This window comes from Ictidomys tridecemlineatus, chromosome 3 (assembly GCF_052094955.1).
Source record: "Ictidomys tridecemlineatus isolate mIctTri1 chromosome 3, mIctTri1.hap1, whole genome shotgun sequence".
Taxonomy (NCBI): Eukaryota; Metazoa; Chordata; class Mammalia; order Rodentia; family Sciuridae; genus Ictidomys; species Ictidomys tridecemlineatus.
In genome coordinates this window covers 65215927-65234772 of record NC_135479.1, presented here as the reverse complement: position 1 = coordinate 65234772, position 18846 = coordinate 65215927, and the positions used below count along the sequence as shown (strand labels likewise).

The window sequence follows — 18846 nt, the reverse complement described above, 5'->3', positions numbered from 1 at the left end:
GAGCCCAGATATCCTCCGCTTAGGTTTATTGCTTCTGGACTGGCACAGACACGTGGTAGTGTGGTCTGAGAAGGCATTCGACAGAAATGCTTCCTCTACTCAGGTATTGTAGCCATGCAGAGGCAGCTTCTGGATTTCTCTTTCAAGGAGGTTTGCTGCCTAATACAAAGGAGTGCAAATGGCAGCCTTTACCATCAGTCTCTACCTCAGTTTCAGAGAGCCTTTCCCCAGCATCATGCCTTTCTAGGCAGGCCACATCCAGTGGTGAGTGAAGTAGGAAGATCAAGGCTTGGCCACTTTGGTCTAGACATTTCCATCTGAGTAAGATAACACTTAGTAGTGACACTTGTTTCAGAACTCTCTACTGTCTTATACAGGCACTGTCAAGCTACATTGAAATTTCACTTCTTCTATTGCCAAACACAACTTCTTTTCTTTTCCTTTCATGAGTGCAGATCACCAATGAGCATGTTGTACACAGAAAATCTCAGCCTCTGCTTCCAGAGTATGTGGCCTATGACACACTTCAACAACTATTTACCCATACCTAGGTAAGCACACTTATATGTCTATATAAACCCACACATGTGCATACACACTCAGGAATGCATTGATACATGTATACATCCACATACATATAGAATACATAGCATATACACAAATATATAAAACACTCACATATACAGTGTTAGAGAGATGCCTTGGTTTCCATCCAAGATTCACTACATTTAGTTGATACTGTTTCTGTGTCCCTATATATGAGTTCTTCCTAACCAGAGAGTTCAATGTACATACCTTTTGTGGGAGAGTTAAGAAGAGCTTCTCCAACCACCCTGTGTTTTTTTCTGTCGACTGTCAATGTTAAGACTGTCTTCTCCCTCTTTCTGTAGCCTTAGTTCTGGACACAAAACAGACAGGACCAATCAGAATCCTGATGGCATTGAACTGGATCTGGGAAGAAACCCTTTTTGTTCTGATGAAAATGTTGGAAAAATGTGTGCCAGGAGCAGCCTGTGGAGTAGATGTATTTTATGCTTGGCTTTACAGAAGAGAAAATCAGCCATACACAGAGGGTGGCAGTGAAGAACCAGTGGTCTGCCACTCTCATCCTCTGCTGCATAGAAACATTTTTTTTAATCGTGGAGCAGGCACACCCTTGCATCCCTATTACTATTTTCTTAATGCCCTACTTTCATTTTTCCCTTCTCACCTCTCTTCCAAAATCCAGTTATCTACAAATAGCCACCACAAAACAGCTTCTCCTCAGGCTCACCATGGATCTATTTCTCACCTATGACATTGTCATCACTCATCTTGTTACCCTCTCTGTCAGTATGTGGCCTTGGACTTCTCCTCCTAGAGACCCACCATTCCCCTGCTATTCCTGAGGAGGAAGGTTAATGTAGTCACAAGGAGAGTATCAGCTCCTGCAGAATGAGGCTCACCTTTACTTTAGTGTTAGACAAAATCTCTGTAGAGGTGGTTTGAAGACCAGCAGTTGGAAATTGAGGGAACCTGTTTGTGTAAATTTGTTCTTTTTCCAGAGACAAGGCCATCAGCCCACAATGTGAAAAATTAAGTAGATATGTCAATCTTGAAAAAAGTGAGTGGATGTTAGAAATATTAGGAATTTTAAAAGAAAGTTCATGTACAAACAAGCAACAAGTGCCTAGAGAAAAAATATAGCTTGGATTTCTCAATCTCATAGATTTTTGCAAAAAATCTATGTTGGATAAAACCAATTAAGTGACATTTGGCAGCTAATAGGCATCATGGAAGCGATCTAGAGTGCGTAAGGGCAAGGCCAGTAGTAATATTTGCCATGATCTAACCTCTAGATCATGGCAAATATTAGTTTAGCAAATTTAAGGGCCTAGAAATAAGTGATTCTTAAAACATAAGACACGTAGAATTGAGGAAATCATATACAGTAAGTTTATTCATAAACTGATATAAGACTCAATGCATTATTAATGTACATTTTATCAAAATTCCATTATATCACAATGGTACATACAGTATTAAAATTTTATGTAGCTAAAGGTTTTTCACAATGAATGATAGGAACCCTAAGCAAGTATGTAGCTCCAATTATTCATTTACTGAGCTTCATTCATTCATAATATAATCATTGTCAAAAACCACACATCAGAGTGTCTGTTTTTAAAAAGTTGTTTGGTGAATTACTAACAATGCAGCATGAAATTTTCATTTATTATTGGTTCATCATACCCACATCTTACTCACATACTAAGATTGTTGTTATATTCAATAAGTTGTAGCTAAAATCATGAAATACCACATACCACATTGCACAGATTATATAAGTGCTCTTATTATTTCTTCAACCTTTTCACAAGTATTTATCAGCTACTTAGTATATGCTAATTAGAAATAAGTTCATTATAATTATCTCAGATTTTTTTTTTAAACTACGGGACCTCATTTGAAAAAAGCAATATAGATTTCAGAAGTAACTACGGTTTCTCTAGTGAATAATGTGTATAGAAATCTGCTAAGGTCTTGGGGTATGCAAATATATTCGAGATGAATCAGAGAGTACATATGAAAAAAATGCTACTTATTATGTTATTTAAATAAAGTGAAATATCATACCAAATGTTAAAAAAATTAACTTCTGGTAAAAAAAGCAAAAGGGTGCACTAGTATTTGAAATAAGGTAATAATAATTTTTACTATAATTAGTTGTTTCTGAGTCTCATTTCACTCTTTATTTTAATTATCTATCCATTGTGTTAAGAACCCCTATAGGTGTTAAACTATATAAGGTCCATATATTGTGGTGTGAGGTGTTATTGGAAAATATTAGCATTCTGTGAATAATGCCATCAATTTTCTGTTTTGAAATATTAAAGAACCATTTCAGATTTATTGCAATGGATAGTTTTGTTGTAAGTAACAGTAGTTTTTCAATGTAGAAATTACTAAGAAAAAATTGGTGTTCTCAAAAAGTCTGTAACAACCATATTTGATGAAGTTTGTGTCATAATGTATAAGAAAAGTTGCTTCCCTACCCCAAACCAGACATCATTGGAATAACCTTGTGTAGTATCAGCACATACAAGTTTAGATGAGAACGTTTGCTTCTTTTCTCATTTTACTTCCCACCTACAACATGGCTTATTTTTTATAAGCAAATTTCTATGCTTGTTCAACCTCTCACACATCTCAGAATTCACTAGGAGGGATCCCTGACAATATAGAAACAAACATATCTGAGATAGTGTATAGATTAATATATGAAGAAGTTCAAGAAAATATTGTTCTGGCCATGAGATGGTGTGGTAACTATATAGAAAGCTAAAACTTTAAATTGATAGAAAAGTAATACTCCTGAGAATTACTATAAATCATGTAGTCTTTGGAAGTAGATATTGTAAGTAGGAAGCTCCTGAGACTGATGTCCACTGCATCTTTTATAGGAATATTTCCTCTGGTTTTGAGGGCCACCAGATTTTAGCCAGTAAACTTTTGGCTTGATATAGCATAATCAGAAAGCCCAGCATTCGTTTTTTATACCTAGGCATTGTTTACTAAACATTCATTGAGTTTTTGCACAGACTTTTTCCTTATTTTAATATACATAGCCCGTTAGTCTTGTCACATTCAAATTAATTTATTCTTCAAAAAGTAATTTAATTAAATTTCCTATTGTCTTTAAAATAAAATATCAACCTAAAATAATTTCTATACTCTAAAGCATTTTATTGTAGTATCTAGAATCTTTATAACTACAAAGTAATGACATTCTATGTCTCATTTTTTCCATTGTCTCTCTCATATTACTTTCATTATGATTTGAGTATGTCCCCCAAATGCTCATGTGTTTGGAACTTAGTTTCAAAGGGAGAGAGTTGGGAAATAGTGGAATGTTTAAGAAATGAGATCTACTGTAGATAGATCATTGGGAGATATGTTCTTGGAGAGGGTTAATGTAACTTTCATAGGGCACAACATAGTTCTTATTAAAGCCAGTTGTTACAAAAGAGCAAGTCTTTTTTCTGAATTTCTCTGACTTCCTGTCTTATTATGTTCTCTCTACCTCTCAAATGAGCCCTCACCATAATGCCACCTCATGTGTAATGCAGGTGAAGGAACTGTCACAGGAGCTGAGAAGATTCTGGTACAGTGCACTTAAATCTTCAGAACTATGTACTCACAAAATATTTTTATGTACTTATAAGTTGTAGATGGACACAATATCTTTATTTTATTTATTAATTCATTTTTATGTGGTGCTGAGAATTGAACCCAGCTTCTTGCATGTGACAGGTGAGCACTCTACCATTGAGCCACAACCCCAGCCTCTCAGAAAATATTTTTATGCATTTATATCTCTTTTTATACATTGGCCTGTTTCTGGTATTTTTCTATAACATTATAAATTAGACTAAAACAACCTCTGTGTCTTATTTCTAAAGAAGAGAGGTGAGACTTTGCAATGTATTATCAAAAAATTCTGTAAAAGCTTTAGAATAAGAACTGTTATGCATTCACTGGGTGACCTTTAGTGAGTGATTAAACATGTTTGAGTCTAAGGCATCTTACTATGAGAGTGAATAGAACATCTAAGATTACATTTTTAAAAGCTCTGGTATATTTTAGATGGTAATGGCTTAGCATTTCTGATTCTTATTTGTTTTTATATTTCAAAGGAGATATCTTTTATTTCTTGTAATCCTCATGGTGCTTAGGTGAATGTATTGCCATTTACTTTGGGACTCAAATATGTGGAATTTATTTTGTTTAGTAAAGCAAAAGCAAGAGTGATTCCTTAGAATATAGCAAAGACTCTATGAGAATGTTTTTATTTTTAATGGGAAGAATTGTCTCATTGCTAATGATTATAGAGGGAATTTACATCTTGATGACACCCATTAATCAGAAATGGTCTGAATTGTCTACATCAAAACCATTAGAAAACCATGAATAAAGAGGCAGATTTAAAAAATAGGTTTTTGTAGCACCATTTTGAGTCTTCTATTAGAGTAAAAATTATAGTATTTTTTACCAGTGAAAGGACTCAAACACGTAGCTGAATTTTAAGCCTCCTGTACTCACACAAGTCACCATCAATCATAATACCGTTGTAGGAAGAGAAATGTAGATCTTCACAGGCAGAAAAATCAAATACAAAAAGTGCAATTTGCCTTATGCAAAAAAAGACCTCATTATTTATGTCATACTTCTTTTAGCACCCATGTTCCATATCTTTGAGCTCAAGATATTCAACCAGAAGAAAGTGGATTTTGTTTAATGCTAAATGAGTTAAGAACTGATATAATTAGAATGTAGAGTACACATATTTTGATTTGGGGTTCAGATGTTTCAAGTATGATGGCTTTCCCAGGAAAGCAATGCAGGAGATTTTTGTCCTCCACTTCACCCAAATTGTATGGAAATATTATTATTTGTTCAAATTAAAAGTGGAAGCCACAGGCAATCTACAGCAGGTATTGAAATGTCATGATGAGACATCAAACTGCATTTGTTTTTCTCATGTTTTTGTATCATTGATTGCTGTGGAATTTGAATATTTGAAATATAAAAGCTATATTTAAAAATAAACATTAATATTCTTTTTTATTTTAAGGTAATTTTAAGGCTCATAGCCTAAGGTCATAATACACAGTATAATTACCTCATATTTTTCTAATGTAATCCCAAGACAAAAGAGTTGGGATATATTTCTCATGAAAAAAATTATTTTTACTAAGTAAAATTATGTTGTTCCATGTATCATACTTTTCTATGTAGTATATGTTTGGCCTTAAAATTAATAGAAGTGAATTCTTGATGGGACTGCCAAAAGGTTTATATTATCTTGTCCTGGTGAACATTGTGGCAGAATATATGGAGGATGAAACAGAAGATTTCTGAAATTGTGTATTTTTTGGCTGCAAACTGTTGAAAGACACATCATTGTTATTCATGAAAAAGAGTGACTAAAAACAGCAATGTTCTTTAAGCATACATACGTGAACAAATTCTTTGTTAAGCAAAAATGCCCTGTGCAGCCAGGGATGGCTGAAATACATTATACTTAGACTCTGGTAATCTCAGTTCTTTTTATTTTTTATTTAACTCTAAATAGCAAATTTTTCTAGCTCAATAAATCTCTCTCTATTTCTTTTCTTGCTTTTAAAACCAGAGGAGCAATACTTGTCTTTTTTAACACTCTGGATTATTTCCCAATTTGACTGCAATAAAATATGCAGAAAACTTTTGGAAAATATTACAAAGCATACAAATGGAAGTGAATAATCTTTGCTTATTTGGTGACACTTTTTTTTTTCAAATGCTGTTGTAGCTCAAAGTGGGCAACTTATCTTTCGTCAATTACCTTTAACTGATTATATGTCCATTTTTCCCCTAGTATTTGGAAACCACACTTCATCCACTACCTCTTACTTCAGTCTTTACAATTTTTTATTTCTATATTATTGTGCACACAAGAAAGATAAAGCTCTTCTCTTCTGTAAGAGCTACCTTTAAGGTTGTGAAAATTTAGTCTATTTAAATCACTAGGAAATGATAAAATGTTAAAAAGTAAAAATTTTAACAGTTATAAATCAAGATATGAAAATCTGGGGCTTATTTTTCTATATCTATATCCTTCTTATAACTCTTAATTCCACCATAAATACAAACAGAAAAAAAAATACTTATGCAAATTGTATCTGACTTATGCAAATTGTATTTCACATTAAGTTTGATTAAAATGTGTAAAAGTATTAATAGATGCTGGAATATTTTTCACTCAACAGTATGTTTTCCTGTTACATAGAACATTTAGTCAAGTGGAACACTATGATGTCCGTCATTTAACAACAGGATGCAATACATGAGGGTTAACATATAAACAAATATTCAGTTATAAAGACATATTGCATACATAAGGTAAATATAGGTAAAAAAAAATGCACTGTAAACCTGGCATGATGGTCCATGCTTGTAATCCAAGCAAACTGGGAAGCTGAGAAATTTCAGAAGTTTAAATTCAGCCTCAGATTCGTAGTGTGGTTTCAAACAACTTAGCAAGACAGTCTCAAAATTTGAAAAAGTGGAGGGTGGGCTTAGGAATATGGCTCAGTGTATAAAAATACCTAAACTTAAACTGAAATGCAAAAAAAATTAAAGTTTAAAATATTACATTTCAGTGTTAAACATCAAAAATAGATTTTATATAATTCTTTTCTCAGTATTCAAAATGAAAATAGTAATTTTTGATTTAGAAAAACAATGATATTCTTTCAAAGATGCAGTTTCTTCACTATGCATGTATGATATTTATGACGGATATTTCTACAAAATAACTTTATAATGCTTAATATATTTAAGCAAAAGTTAAAGACAACTACTTGTTTTCTAAAGTTAAATGAGTTCTGTATTTTACTGATCCTTATATACATCAAGGTGTAATGTATAGATAATAACTTTACTATACTCTCACATTTATTATAAATGTTTCATTGTTATATAAGGCATACATTTTGGACAAAATCTGTTCAATGTTCACTATTAGTATGAGTTTTCAGATGTTCAATGAATTTAAAATTTAAATACATTTTGGAAATATTATTTAACTGTTAGAGTCTGTAAATAAGTCAAAATAACACCTGGTATTTTACCAGAGAAATATTAGAGTTCGTAAACAAGTCTGGATGGTGCCTGGCAAAATGCCAGAGGGAGTGGTTTGTGAAGTAACAAAAGCGAGCCATTAAGTGTGGAGATTCCTTATTGGTTGACTGATGTATCTAGTTTATGCTAATTAAGATAAGCTGTACAAAATGTATAAATACCTCTGTTGTTTTACAATAAAGGGCTCCCTCTCCTGCTGTATCAAAGTACTGAAGTTATTCGTCACCCCCCAGTTATTCTGCTGCGGCCGGACCCCAGCATTTAACTTTTTAGAGTTTCTGGGCACAATGAATTCTCCAAAAATAAGCAGTGTTTAAGAAACATGTAGCTATTTTTTTTCCATTTGTATTTTCTCTAACCAGCATGTATCCACAGGTGCTGAGTATTGGTGAATAATTTTAGAGGCATTGTCACATTGTCAATTTTCACATTTCAAAATTTTCTCTACACTATGGTTATTGTGGTGAGGATTAAATGTTGTCCCTTTCTTAGAGTAATCGTACAATAGTCTCATTTGTAGAGCTTCTCTACAGTGTGTTTTCTCTGATGTCTAGTAATATATGATATATAATTTAAAATGTTTCTACATTCTGTACATTTAGATGTCTTTTTTCCAGAATAAGTAGCCTAGTGGTGAAAAGAATTGATTTCTTATTAAAAGCTTTGCTGCATTATTGCAATGTGTAGGGGTTCTTTTCTGTATAAATTCGGTTGTTAATAAGGTTTAGTCTTTCTCTTTTTAATGTGTATTTTCTAGATGTAGTTGGACAGAATACCTTTTTTTCACTTATTTATTTCTATGTGGTGCTGAGAATCAAACCCAGAATTTCATACATGTGAGGATAGCACTCTACCACTGAACCACAACCCCAGCCCCAAGGTTTAGTCTTTCTTTAAAAGTATTATCACTTTATTCACATTTCACTCACATTCACCAGGATGTCTTGTGCTGTGGTGAGTAAACTTTTATTTTTTATTAAAAGCTTTTCCACATTATTCACATTTGTAGGGCTTTTCTCCAGTGTGAGTTCTGTTGTGGTGAATAGGGCCTGCTGTATTGCTAAAAGCTTTGCCACATTCCTTATATTTGTAATGCTTCTCTCCAGTGTAAATGCTTCTGTGGCAAATAAGGTAAAATATTTGAGTAAAAACTTTGTCACACACTTTGCGTTTGTGAGGATTCTCTCCAGTGTGAGTTTTGTTGTGGCAAATAAGGTATTATTTTGACTGAAGGCTTTGCCACATTCTTTATATTTGTAAGGCTTTTCTCTAGTGTGAGTTCCTCTGTGGCAAATAAAGCCTGTTTTTTGAGTAAAAGCTTTGCCACATTCATTACATTTGTAGAGCTTCTCTCCAGTGAGTTCTGCTGTGGTGAATAAGGTCTATTTTTTGACCAAAAGCTTTGCCACATTTTTTACATTTGTAGGGCTTCTCTCCAGTGTGAGTTCTGCTGTGGCGAATAAGGCCTGATATTTCACCAAAAGCTTTGCCACATTCTTTACATTTGTAGGGCTTCTCTCCAGTGTGAGTTCTGTGGCGAATAAGGCTTGATTTTTCACCAAAAGCTTTGCCACATTCTTTACATTTGTAGGGCTTTTCTCCAGTGGGTGTTCTGCTGTGGGAAATAAGATGTGATTTTTGACCAAAATCTTTGCCACATTCTGTACATTTGTAGGGCTTCTCTCCAGTGTGAGTTCTACTGTGGCAAATAAGGACTGATTTTTGACCAAATGCTTTGCCACAATCTTTACATTTGTACGGCTTCTCTCCAGTGTGAGTTCTCCTGTGGCAAATAAGGTTTGATTTTTGACCAAATGCTTTGCCACAATCTTCACATTTGTAGGGCTTCTCTCCAGTGTGAGTTCTCCTGTGGCAAATAAGGACTGATTTTTCGATGAAAAGCTTTGCCACAATATTTGCATTTGTAGGGCTTCTCTCCAGTGTGAGTTCTCCTGTGGTGAATAAGGTTTGATTTGTCACCAAAAGCTTTGCCACAATCTTTGTAGGTGTAGGGCTTCCCTCCAGTGTGAGTTCTGCTGTATCGAATAAGGTCTGATTTTTGACCAAAAGCTTTGCCACATTCTGTACATTTGTAGGGCTTCTCTCCAGTATAATTTCTCTGGTGGTGAACAAGGTCTGATTTTTTTATATGATTTCTGGTGTTCACTCTCACTTGTAGTTTTCCATATTTTCTTTTGTGGTAAATAGTTAAGATCACAACTTTTATATTTTGCAATTATCACTTCATGAAATCTATTTTTTAGGTCCTTTTCTGGTGAATATTCTTAGATATGATTCGAGTCATGATTGAAAAATACAAAAATTAAAAAAAATACCTATTAGACTGGGATAAATATATTTTTAATACATAACATGAAATTAAGGTAAAATAAGTACATCATGAGTGTAGCAGATTAGTAAATCCAAAGTTACCATAAATCCAAAAAATATAATTAGTTCAGTAAAAATGTACAGAAAAAATTACCTTGAGAATATTATCCAAATTTTTGTAGAGACCACAGTATCCAAGAGGAGAACATCATTAAGAAGAGTAATATAATTAAGTGTAGAAAAGTATCATTAACAGCCTTTGACCTTCATAAGATAGTAGTGTGTATTTAGGAAATATCTACCATCTACCTTCACTGTCAGTAGAATAAGAGAAATGTAAAACATATACAAACATTTCTGGTTTTTTTTAAAGAGTGTCCAAAATATGGTTTTTGTCTTCCATGACATAGAGACATGAAAATATCTAGCAGATTTTGAATGATAATACCATAATATTCAACAAGGTAAAGAGGCAATGGACTCTTAAAAAGAAATATGAACAAAAAATTTACTAAGAAATATATACATAAATATCTATAAAAGTTTTCATACAAACATTTTAAAAGACCAAAAAAACCTTGCATAGATTATGGACATAATATTTGGATGAATTCAACACATGACAATCAAGTATAATAAATTAATTTTTTATTATTACATTTGTGTGATATGAGAATTTCCTTTATTGACAAATACAATTTGTTTATTTATAAATATATCATGGTACTTTATACTATATATACAAGGTAAAATGACTAAATAGAATGAATTAACAAAATCATTATTTCATATAATTATCAATTTTTCTCTTACAAGGTATTGTATTTCTTCTACTAGTATTTATGAAGAACATAATACACTCGCTATGTGGTAAAATTAAACTCTGACCCTATTATGCTCAATAAAATAAAAAATATTTTATATATCAACCCTATAATATCAACCCTACATAAAACACAGTACCTGCTGAGCAAAATTTTGCTCACTAAATTTCTGACTTCCACATGTGAATCAAAAGCTCCCACAATTTAATATCTGCCTGCCACCTTTCACTTAATTCAAAGTCCTGCATATATTTCTTATAACACTTTAAGAGACAAAATATTTTATAACTAAATAATAATAGTATACAAGTACATATTTTTAAACATTTGACATTGATGGGCACACAAATTTAGTCTCCAACTTTAATATTGAGAAAAATATTGGCACTAAACACAAAAGCCGAGGTATCTCTTCAATTTTCTGATTTAATTGTTCATGGATACATATTTAGTACTGGAAATTCTGGATCTTTAGGTCATCCAACTTTTAATGTGTAATGATTTTTCATGTGTAATGCTTGACATTACCCAAAAAAAGCTATATCACAAACTACAACACAAGTCTTTTTTAAATTGTTTGAGCCATGCTGTTTCTAAATTTCTGTGACTTCTCTCAAACATGAAGTACTTTTTTATGACCTTCCAATTAGCAAATATTACAAGGATGCAGCACTGTCCTTGCCTATCTTTTTATTTAAAATTTTTATACTTTTTTCCCGAAAATGGACTATATAATATACTGATGGCTCCTTTATTGAACAAATAAAAAATAGTACAGCAAATATAAACAAAGAGAAGCATGGGCTAAATCCAAGTGACAAAAAAAGAAAAATAAAACATGAAGAATTTAACATTAGAATACTGACAGTTATGAATTACTCAAAGAACACTAAATAACTATTTAACAAATGTTTAGAGAGTGAAATTGAAAAATATTAGCATCAATGAGCACAATGTTTATGTGAATAATTCTTTAAGAAAAAATGAGAGGGGCATTCCTAGTGTGCAAATTGAAAATTCTACAAATATGGAAGAGGCGTATCAACCAGTACCAAGTTTAAGACAAGTCTAAGCAACTTGTAAATATTGTAAAAATTAAAAATCTATAGGATATATAAAGGGAAGTGGGAAATATATATATATATATATATATATATACACACACACAGTGTGTTTTCTGTAGGGTTGATATTATAGTCAAAGACACTCACTCTCTCTCTCTCTCTCTCTCTCTCCATATATATATATATATATATATATATATATATATATATATATATATATAAAGTGTGAAAAGAATCCAAGCATGCCATAATTTAAAAAAATCCAGAATTAAATCACTAATTAAAATTAAAAAAAAATTTAAAAATGTAAAAAAATATAAAGTAGAAGTATAATGATTTATTCACTTCAAAATATTTATGATTACTAGTGCATTATTGCAAAACACAAAAGAAAAGAAAAAAAAATTTACAAACAGAATTGAATCTAAATAAAAATGTCAAGTCAGTTCCAGCAGAGAGCATGGAAAGAAACCAAGCATGATCTGCTTCTAGAGGCCCTATTTGATTAAAGATGGATAATGCTCCTGCCCTTACATCTCATCATTTTGCACAATTTTTAATCAATGAGATATAGTTTTAAATCATGAAATTTCTCATAATTCTTTTGGACAAGCTTTTGTTGAGTGAGAAATTGTATCCTAATACTTTCCTTTTAATACAGAAACATACAAAGATCTACCCTTTCTTATATCAGTATGCATTGAATATTGTTTTATTTACAGTTAATATGCTCAATATACAACATAAAGTTAATACTCAAATTGGTCATCTGCATTGAATAGACATTTTATTCTCAAACCGACATTACCAATAAAATTATGTAATATATGAGGTTCCACCTGACCAGCATGACAAGATCCTTTGCCTTTGATCATGTGGGGAAAAGCATAGAATGCTACACTTATGCCAACATGTCCTGTTTGGACTCTAGCTTTATGCTTGAAAAATAGCAGTTATAAATGTTCATTAGGGACTTCACATGCTGATATCTAAGTTTCATTTAACCCTGGAAAATAAGAGTTCATCCAAACAAGAGAATAATTATTCTCCTCAAAAGAAGAGAAACAATAAAATAGGACCCCAAGATACTTGAATTTTGGTTACTTGGGGAGATAAAAACCATTAACAGCGTCAGCTCAACAGGTGTTGGATAAAATGGGGTTATAATGTAATCTAGATAACTGTTACTGCTTGTATTGCTAAACTCACACAAAACTCTGTAAATGCTTTGGTCTTAATAACAATTTTGCTCTGTTTTTGTACACCAGCTCTGGGAAATTCAGTACTGTCAGATCCTGGACTTCTAGAACCCATTACAATATCTTGACTCACTTGCATAAAATTGTGATATACCTGCAAAAATATCTCATGATATTCAGTGTTGTCTTAGCAGAATGTGTCCTTACCATCCACATAGTATTTAATAGGTCACCATCCTGTGCAGTTTATTCATAAAAGATCTATTCCTCTTGATAAAACCTGTGATGATTCAGTGAAGCTTCTCTCTAAGGCAGAATTTAAGGCTTTGACATTCTCCTTCATTTTTAACAATAGATTTGAAAATGTGATAAATATAGGGCAGCATGTGTTAAATGATTGCAATCAAAATAAATAAACCTAAGCTTCTGAAATTTTTTTTCTGCTGGATAACTACTCTTTCAACATTTTTCAGTTTGTTTTTCTCCTTGACATTTGAATGACTCAGCTGTGTCCCCTGCTATGTGTAATCTACATTAGTTTACATCACTAAATTATACTAGGTACTACTTATCTAAAGTGAAGGATGTGTAACACACAAAGAAAGAGTCGAGTCAAAGAGAAAAATTTATATACATATATATATATGAGAGTGAGAGAAAGAGAGAGAGAGATAGTAAAATATCTGTACTAAAAATGCCCTTTTCCTTTGAAACACAAATCTGAAACTGATTTTAATAGAGAAGTTCCCAGAAGATACTCTGCAACAGAAGTAAATTAAATAATAATTAGTAATTAATAATTTTAAAAGGAAATTAAACTTACCCAAAAAGGCAAAGTTTCTATAGTTCTCTAGCATCACATTTCTATATAAATTTTTCTGAGCAGGCTGAAGGCATTCCCACTCCTCTTCAGTAAAATCAATGGCTATATCCATAAATGTTAACATTTCCTAAAATAAGAATATGTAAATAAATAACACATTGAATACAAAAATATTTGCAGTCTGTAATGTAATTTCCTCAGACAAACAGCTGTGATTCAGCACTAATCCATCCGGCTGAAACAACTGGTCAGCCCTTCTAATCCTATGGTGGCAAATGCCAACCAAGCCTTCATATGTAGTGGCCACAGGTTTTAAACGGGGCTTGGGAGAGACAGTAATGACCCACCCATTGCATTGGTCACCCAGCAAAGGGAAACGAACTGTCGCCAATTGCAAGAGATAACACCATGGCAGAGAACTGACATCACCAGACTGCAGCAGAGGAGATAACTCCATTGAAACCTGTGACTACAGGTGTGTAATCCCCTAGCCTTCCCTCTTTACACATTGGGGAAACCTTAAGGGCCCCTCCCACCTCTCCCATGAGGGCCCCTGCCAGCTCTCCTGTGAGCTCGATAGCCAGACCAAGGGAATCAGACGTGGCGCAGGACCTGTGGCGCGGAACTCCTGGCTACCGCTTCCACAAGTGCTGACAACTGAGGTCTCTTGCACCAGCTACCGGGGGTGTGGCTACTGGAGGGCAAGTAAAATTCACTGAGGATTCTCAGCCCCATGCTCTACAAACTTAGGGTCTGAGGGAATGGCAAAAAGGGAGAGTGTGCCCAGTAGTTTATGAAAACAGGGCTCCCGGGAGCAACAGACCTGGCGGGTAGCCAGTATTGTGGTGAACATCACCGGTGAGAGGGGCCTGGCTAGAGGGAAAGTGGGGAAGTGACTAGACACAAGAGGAGGCCCTAGGCACTCAGGATTGGAGACTCACCCAGTTTGGGAGGAGGAGCTGCTGCACAGTGATTGGTTCCCGCGTATTGACAGGAGAAGCTTGGCCTGGTGGGCACAGTGCCACCTCCTGAAGAGAAGTTAATCAAACTCTAAGACTGCATTTATTAGGGGTTTTTTTTTTTCGTTTTTTTGATTTGAGTTTTTTCTTTCATTTTCATTTTTCTTTCTTGTTGTTTTTTAATTTTTTTCTTCTAATTTTAATTTTAATTTTATTATTATTATTATTTTTAAAAAATTCTATTTTTTATTTCCTATTTTTTTCTTCTTTTGTCTTTTCAGTTCTTTTCAATTTTTATTATTCCCCCTTCCTTGAATTCTACCTGCTTACTCTCATTTTCTTTAGTGACTTCTTCCCTTCCCTTCTAATACCTTTCCTGCCAAGCATCAAATAAATTTATAGGAGTAAACAGTAACTCAGCAGTCAAACAGAAGAAGAATTAACATGAGCAGTTTGAAAAAGCAAGGAAGAAAAGGAGTACAAACAATGCAGGACAGCCTAAATATTCAGGAGGACCTAAAGTCATCAAAAAAATGGTCATATAAAGAACTCAAGGAACACCTTAGACAGATGCAATGGAACCTTAAAGAGGATACGAGACAGCAAATTCAAGCAATAAAAGAACACATTGAGAATGAATTACATAAACAGATAAAAGAAGAAGTTAAGCATCTTTAGCAGGAGATAGAGATTATAAAAACATCAAAAAATAATTCTAGAAATGAAGGAAACTGTAAACCAAATTAAAAACTCAATTGAGAGTATCACTAACAGAGTGATAGAAGAAGGTACAGAGATTCAAACCAAGGGAATGAGTAACCTGCTGAATAAAATAATAACAGAAAACTTTCTAGGAATAAAAAAGGAAACAGATATACATATTGAAGATGCACACAGGACAACAAGCACACAAAATCACAGTAGACCAACACCAAGACACATTGTTATGAAGATATCCAATATACAGAACAAAGAGAAAATATTAAAAGCTACAAGAGAAAGGAGGCAGATTACATTCAGGGGTAAACCAATAAGGTTAAACAACGGATTTTTCATCACAGACACTGAAAGCAAGAAGGTCATGAAACAATGTATTTCAAACACTGAAAGACAATGGATGCCAACCAAGAATTCTGTATCCAGCAAAATTAAGCTTCAGGTATGACAACGAAATAAAAATCTTTCATGATACAAAAAAGTTAAAAGAATTTGCAGCCAGAAAACCAGCATTGCAAAGCATTTTGAGCAAAACACTGCACAAGGAACAAATGAAAAACAATAACCAAAACCATCAGTGGGAAGTGCCTCGGTAAAGACAGAGAGCTAGGAGAAAGATAATCATGGAGAAACAAACTAAACTTTTTTTAATAAAAAGGATAAATAATCAAACATGGCTGGAAATACAAACCACATATCGATAGTAACTCTAAATGTTAATGGCTTAAACTCTCCATAAAGCAACATAGGCTGGTATCATGGATTAATAAAACAAACCCAACAATATGCTGCCTCCAGGAGACACATCTGATTGGAAATGACATACACAGGCTGAAGGTGAAAGGATGAGAAAACATATACCACGCACACAGTCCTTGTAAGCAAGCAGGGTGGCCATCCTCATATCGAATACAATCGACTTTAAGACTAAGCTAATCAAAAGGGATAAGGAAGGACATTATATACTGTTAAAAGGAACCATACACCAACAAGACATAACAATTATCAATATTTATGCACCAAATAATGGTGCTGGGACATTCATAAAACAAATTCACCTAAAGTTCAAGAATCAAATAGACCACAACACAATAATTATGGGTGACTTCAACACACCTCTCTCACCATTGGACAGATTCTCCAAACAAAATTTGAATAAAGAAACTATAGAACTCAATACCACAATCAATAACCTAGACTTAACTGACATATATAGAATATATCAACCATCATCAAATGGATATACTTTTTTCTCAGCAGCACATGGATCCTTCTCAAAAATAGACCATATATTATGCCATAGGGCAACCCTCAGTAAATATAAAAGGGTGGAGATAATATGATGCATTTTACCTGATCATAATGGAATGAAACTGGAAATCAATGATAAAAGAAGGAAGGAAAACTCCTACATCACATGGAAAATGAACAATATGTTACTGAATGATCAATGGGTTATAGAAGACATAAAGGAGGAAATAAAAAAATTCTTAGAGATAAATGAAAATACAAACACAACATATCAGAATCTATAGGACACAATGAAAGCAGTTTTAAGAGGGAAATTCATCACCTGGAGGTCATTCCTCAAAAAAAGAAATAAAACAACAAATAAATGAACTCACACTTCATCTCAAAGCCCTAGAAAAGGAAGAGCTAAACAACAGCAAATGTAGCAGAAGGCAAGAAATAATTAAAGTCAGAGTAGAAATCAATGAAATTGAAACAAAAGAAATTATTGAAAAAACTAACAAAACTAAAACTTGGTTCTTCGAAAAAATAAATAAGATCAACAGACCTTTAGCCATGCTAACGAAGAGAAGAAGAGAGAGAACTCAAGTTACTAACATACGGGATGAAAAAAGCAATATCACAAGAGATGCTAGAGAAATAGAGAAGACAATTAGAAATTATTTTGAAAACCTATATTCCAATAAAATAGAAGATAGTAAAGACATTGATAAATTTCTTAAATCATATGATTTGCCCAGACTGAGTGAAGAGTATACACACAATTTGAACAGACCAATATCAATGGATGAAATTGAAGAAGCAATCAAAAGACTACCAAACAAGAAAAGCCCAGGACCGGATGGGTATACAGCAGAGTTTTACAAAACCTTTAAAGAAGAATTAATACCAATAATTTTCAAGTTATTTCAGGAAATAGAAAAAGAGGGAGCTCTTCCAAATTCATTCTATGAGGCCAACATTACCCTGATTTCGAAACCAGACAAAGACACCTCAAAGAAAGAAAACTACAAACCAATATCTCTAATGAACCTAGATGCAAAAATCCTCAATAAAATTCTGGAGAATCAAATACAAAAACACATCAAAAAAATTGTGCACCATGATCAAGTAGGATTCATCCCTGGGATGCAAGGATGGTTCAATATACAGAAATCAATAAATGTTATTCACCACATCAATAGACTTAAATATAAGAACCATATGATCATCTCGATAGACGCAGAGAAAGCATTAGACAAAGTAAACCATCCCTTTATGTTCAAAACATTAGAAAAACTAGGGATAACAGAAACTTACCTTGACATTGTAACAGTTATATATGCTAAGCCTCAGTCTAGCATCATTCTGAATGGAGAAAAGTTGAAGGCATTCCCTCTAAAATCTGGAACAAGACAGGGATGCCCTCTCTCACCACTTCTATTTAATATAGCCCTTGAAATACTAGCCAGAGCAATTAGACAGACAAAAGAAATTAAAGGCATAAAAATAGGAAAAAAAAGAACTTAAATTATCACTATTTGCAAAAGACATGATTCTATACCTAGAAGACCCAAAAGGTGTGGTGAGCCGTTCCTGCGGACTGTGGTCGCCATTACATGATGGCGCTGGCTCCGCTGTGGTCTGTGAAGGACAACTCCATATCAGAGAGATTTGGCGTATTGTCAACTCCTTATCAGAGAAAGTTGGCGTGTCGTTCTCTAGCACCCTGTGAGAAGGGTCCATGTGGCAGCTTCGCATTGGGGTTCGAGGTGCTTTATTAAGGCTGGGAGGGGCATCCAATTATTATTCCGGGGATTAGAAGAATTATTAGAAGAATGTCAAGGGCCTGAATAAACTGCTGAAAGAAGATTCCTGAGTCGCGTCTTCCTTGCGGGCAAGGGGGTCGTGACAAAAAGGGTCTACAAAGAAACTACTAGAACTAATAAATGAATTCAGCAAAGTGGCAGGATATAAAATCAACATGCATAAACAAAGGCATTTCTGTATATCAGCGACAAAACTTCTGATACGGAA

At 33.6% G+C, this 18846-nt stretch overlaps 1 protein-coding gene and 1 pseudogene across 5 annotated transcripts in view; both read right to left on the bottom strand.

The window, feature by feature from the left end:
• LOC144376210 (zinc finger protein 519-like) overlaps positions 1 to 18846 on the bottom strand; it is a 92398-nt gene that overhangs the window by 10932 nt on the left and 62620 nt on the right. For 2 of the 5 annotated variants that reach the window (XR_013436436.1, XM_078043076.1), the window contains exons 2-4: positions 14845 to 14931; positions 13904 to 14030; positions 796 to 898 (exon numbers count right to left, since the gene is read on the bottom strand). Coding sequence is in view for 2 of the 5 variants with exons in the window: in XM_078043076.1 (XP_077899202.1) it covers positions 810 to 898; positions 13904 to 14030; positions 14845 to 14931 (303 nt within the window). In the remaining 3 variants the exon portion in view is untranslated. Of the gene's footprint in view, positions 1 to 795; positions 899 to 9812; positions 9947 to 13903; positions 14031 to 14844; positions 14932 to 18846 lie in introns of those variants that run through there. The other 3 variants (XR_013436438.1, XR_013436437.1, XM_078043077.1) reach the window with 3 other exon arrangements.
• Positions 1922 to 9895, bottom strand: LOC144375589 (uncharacterized; annotated as a pseudogene).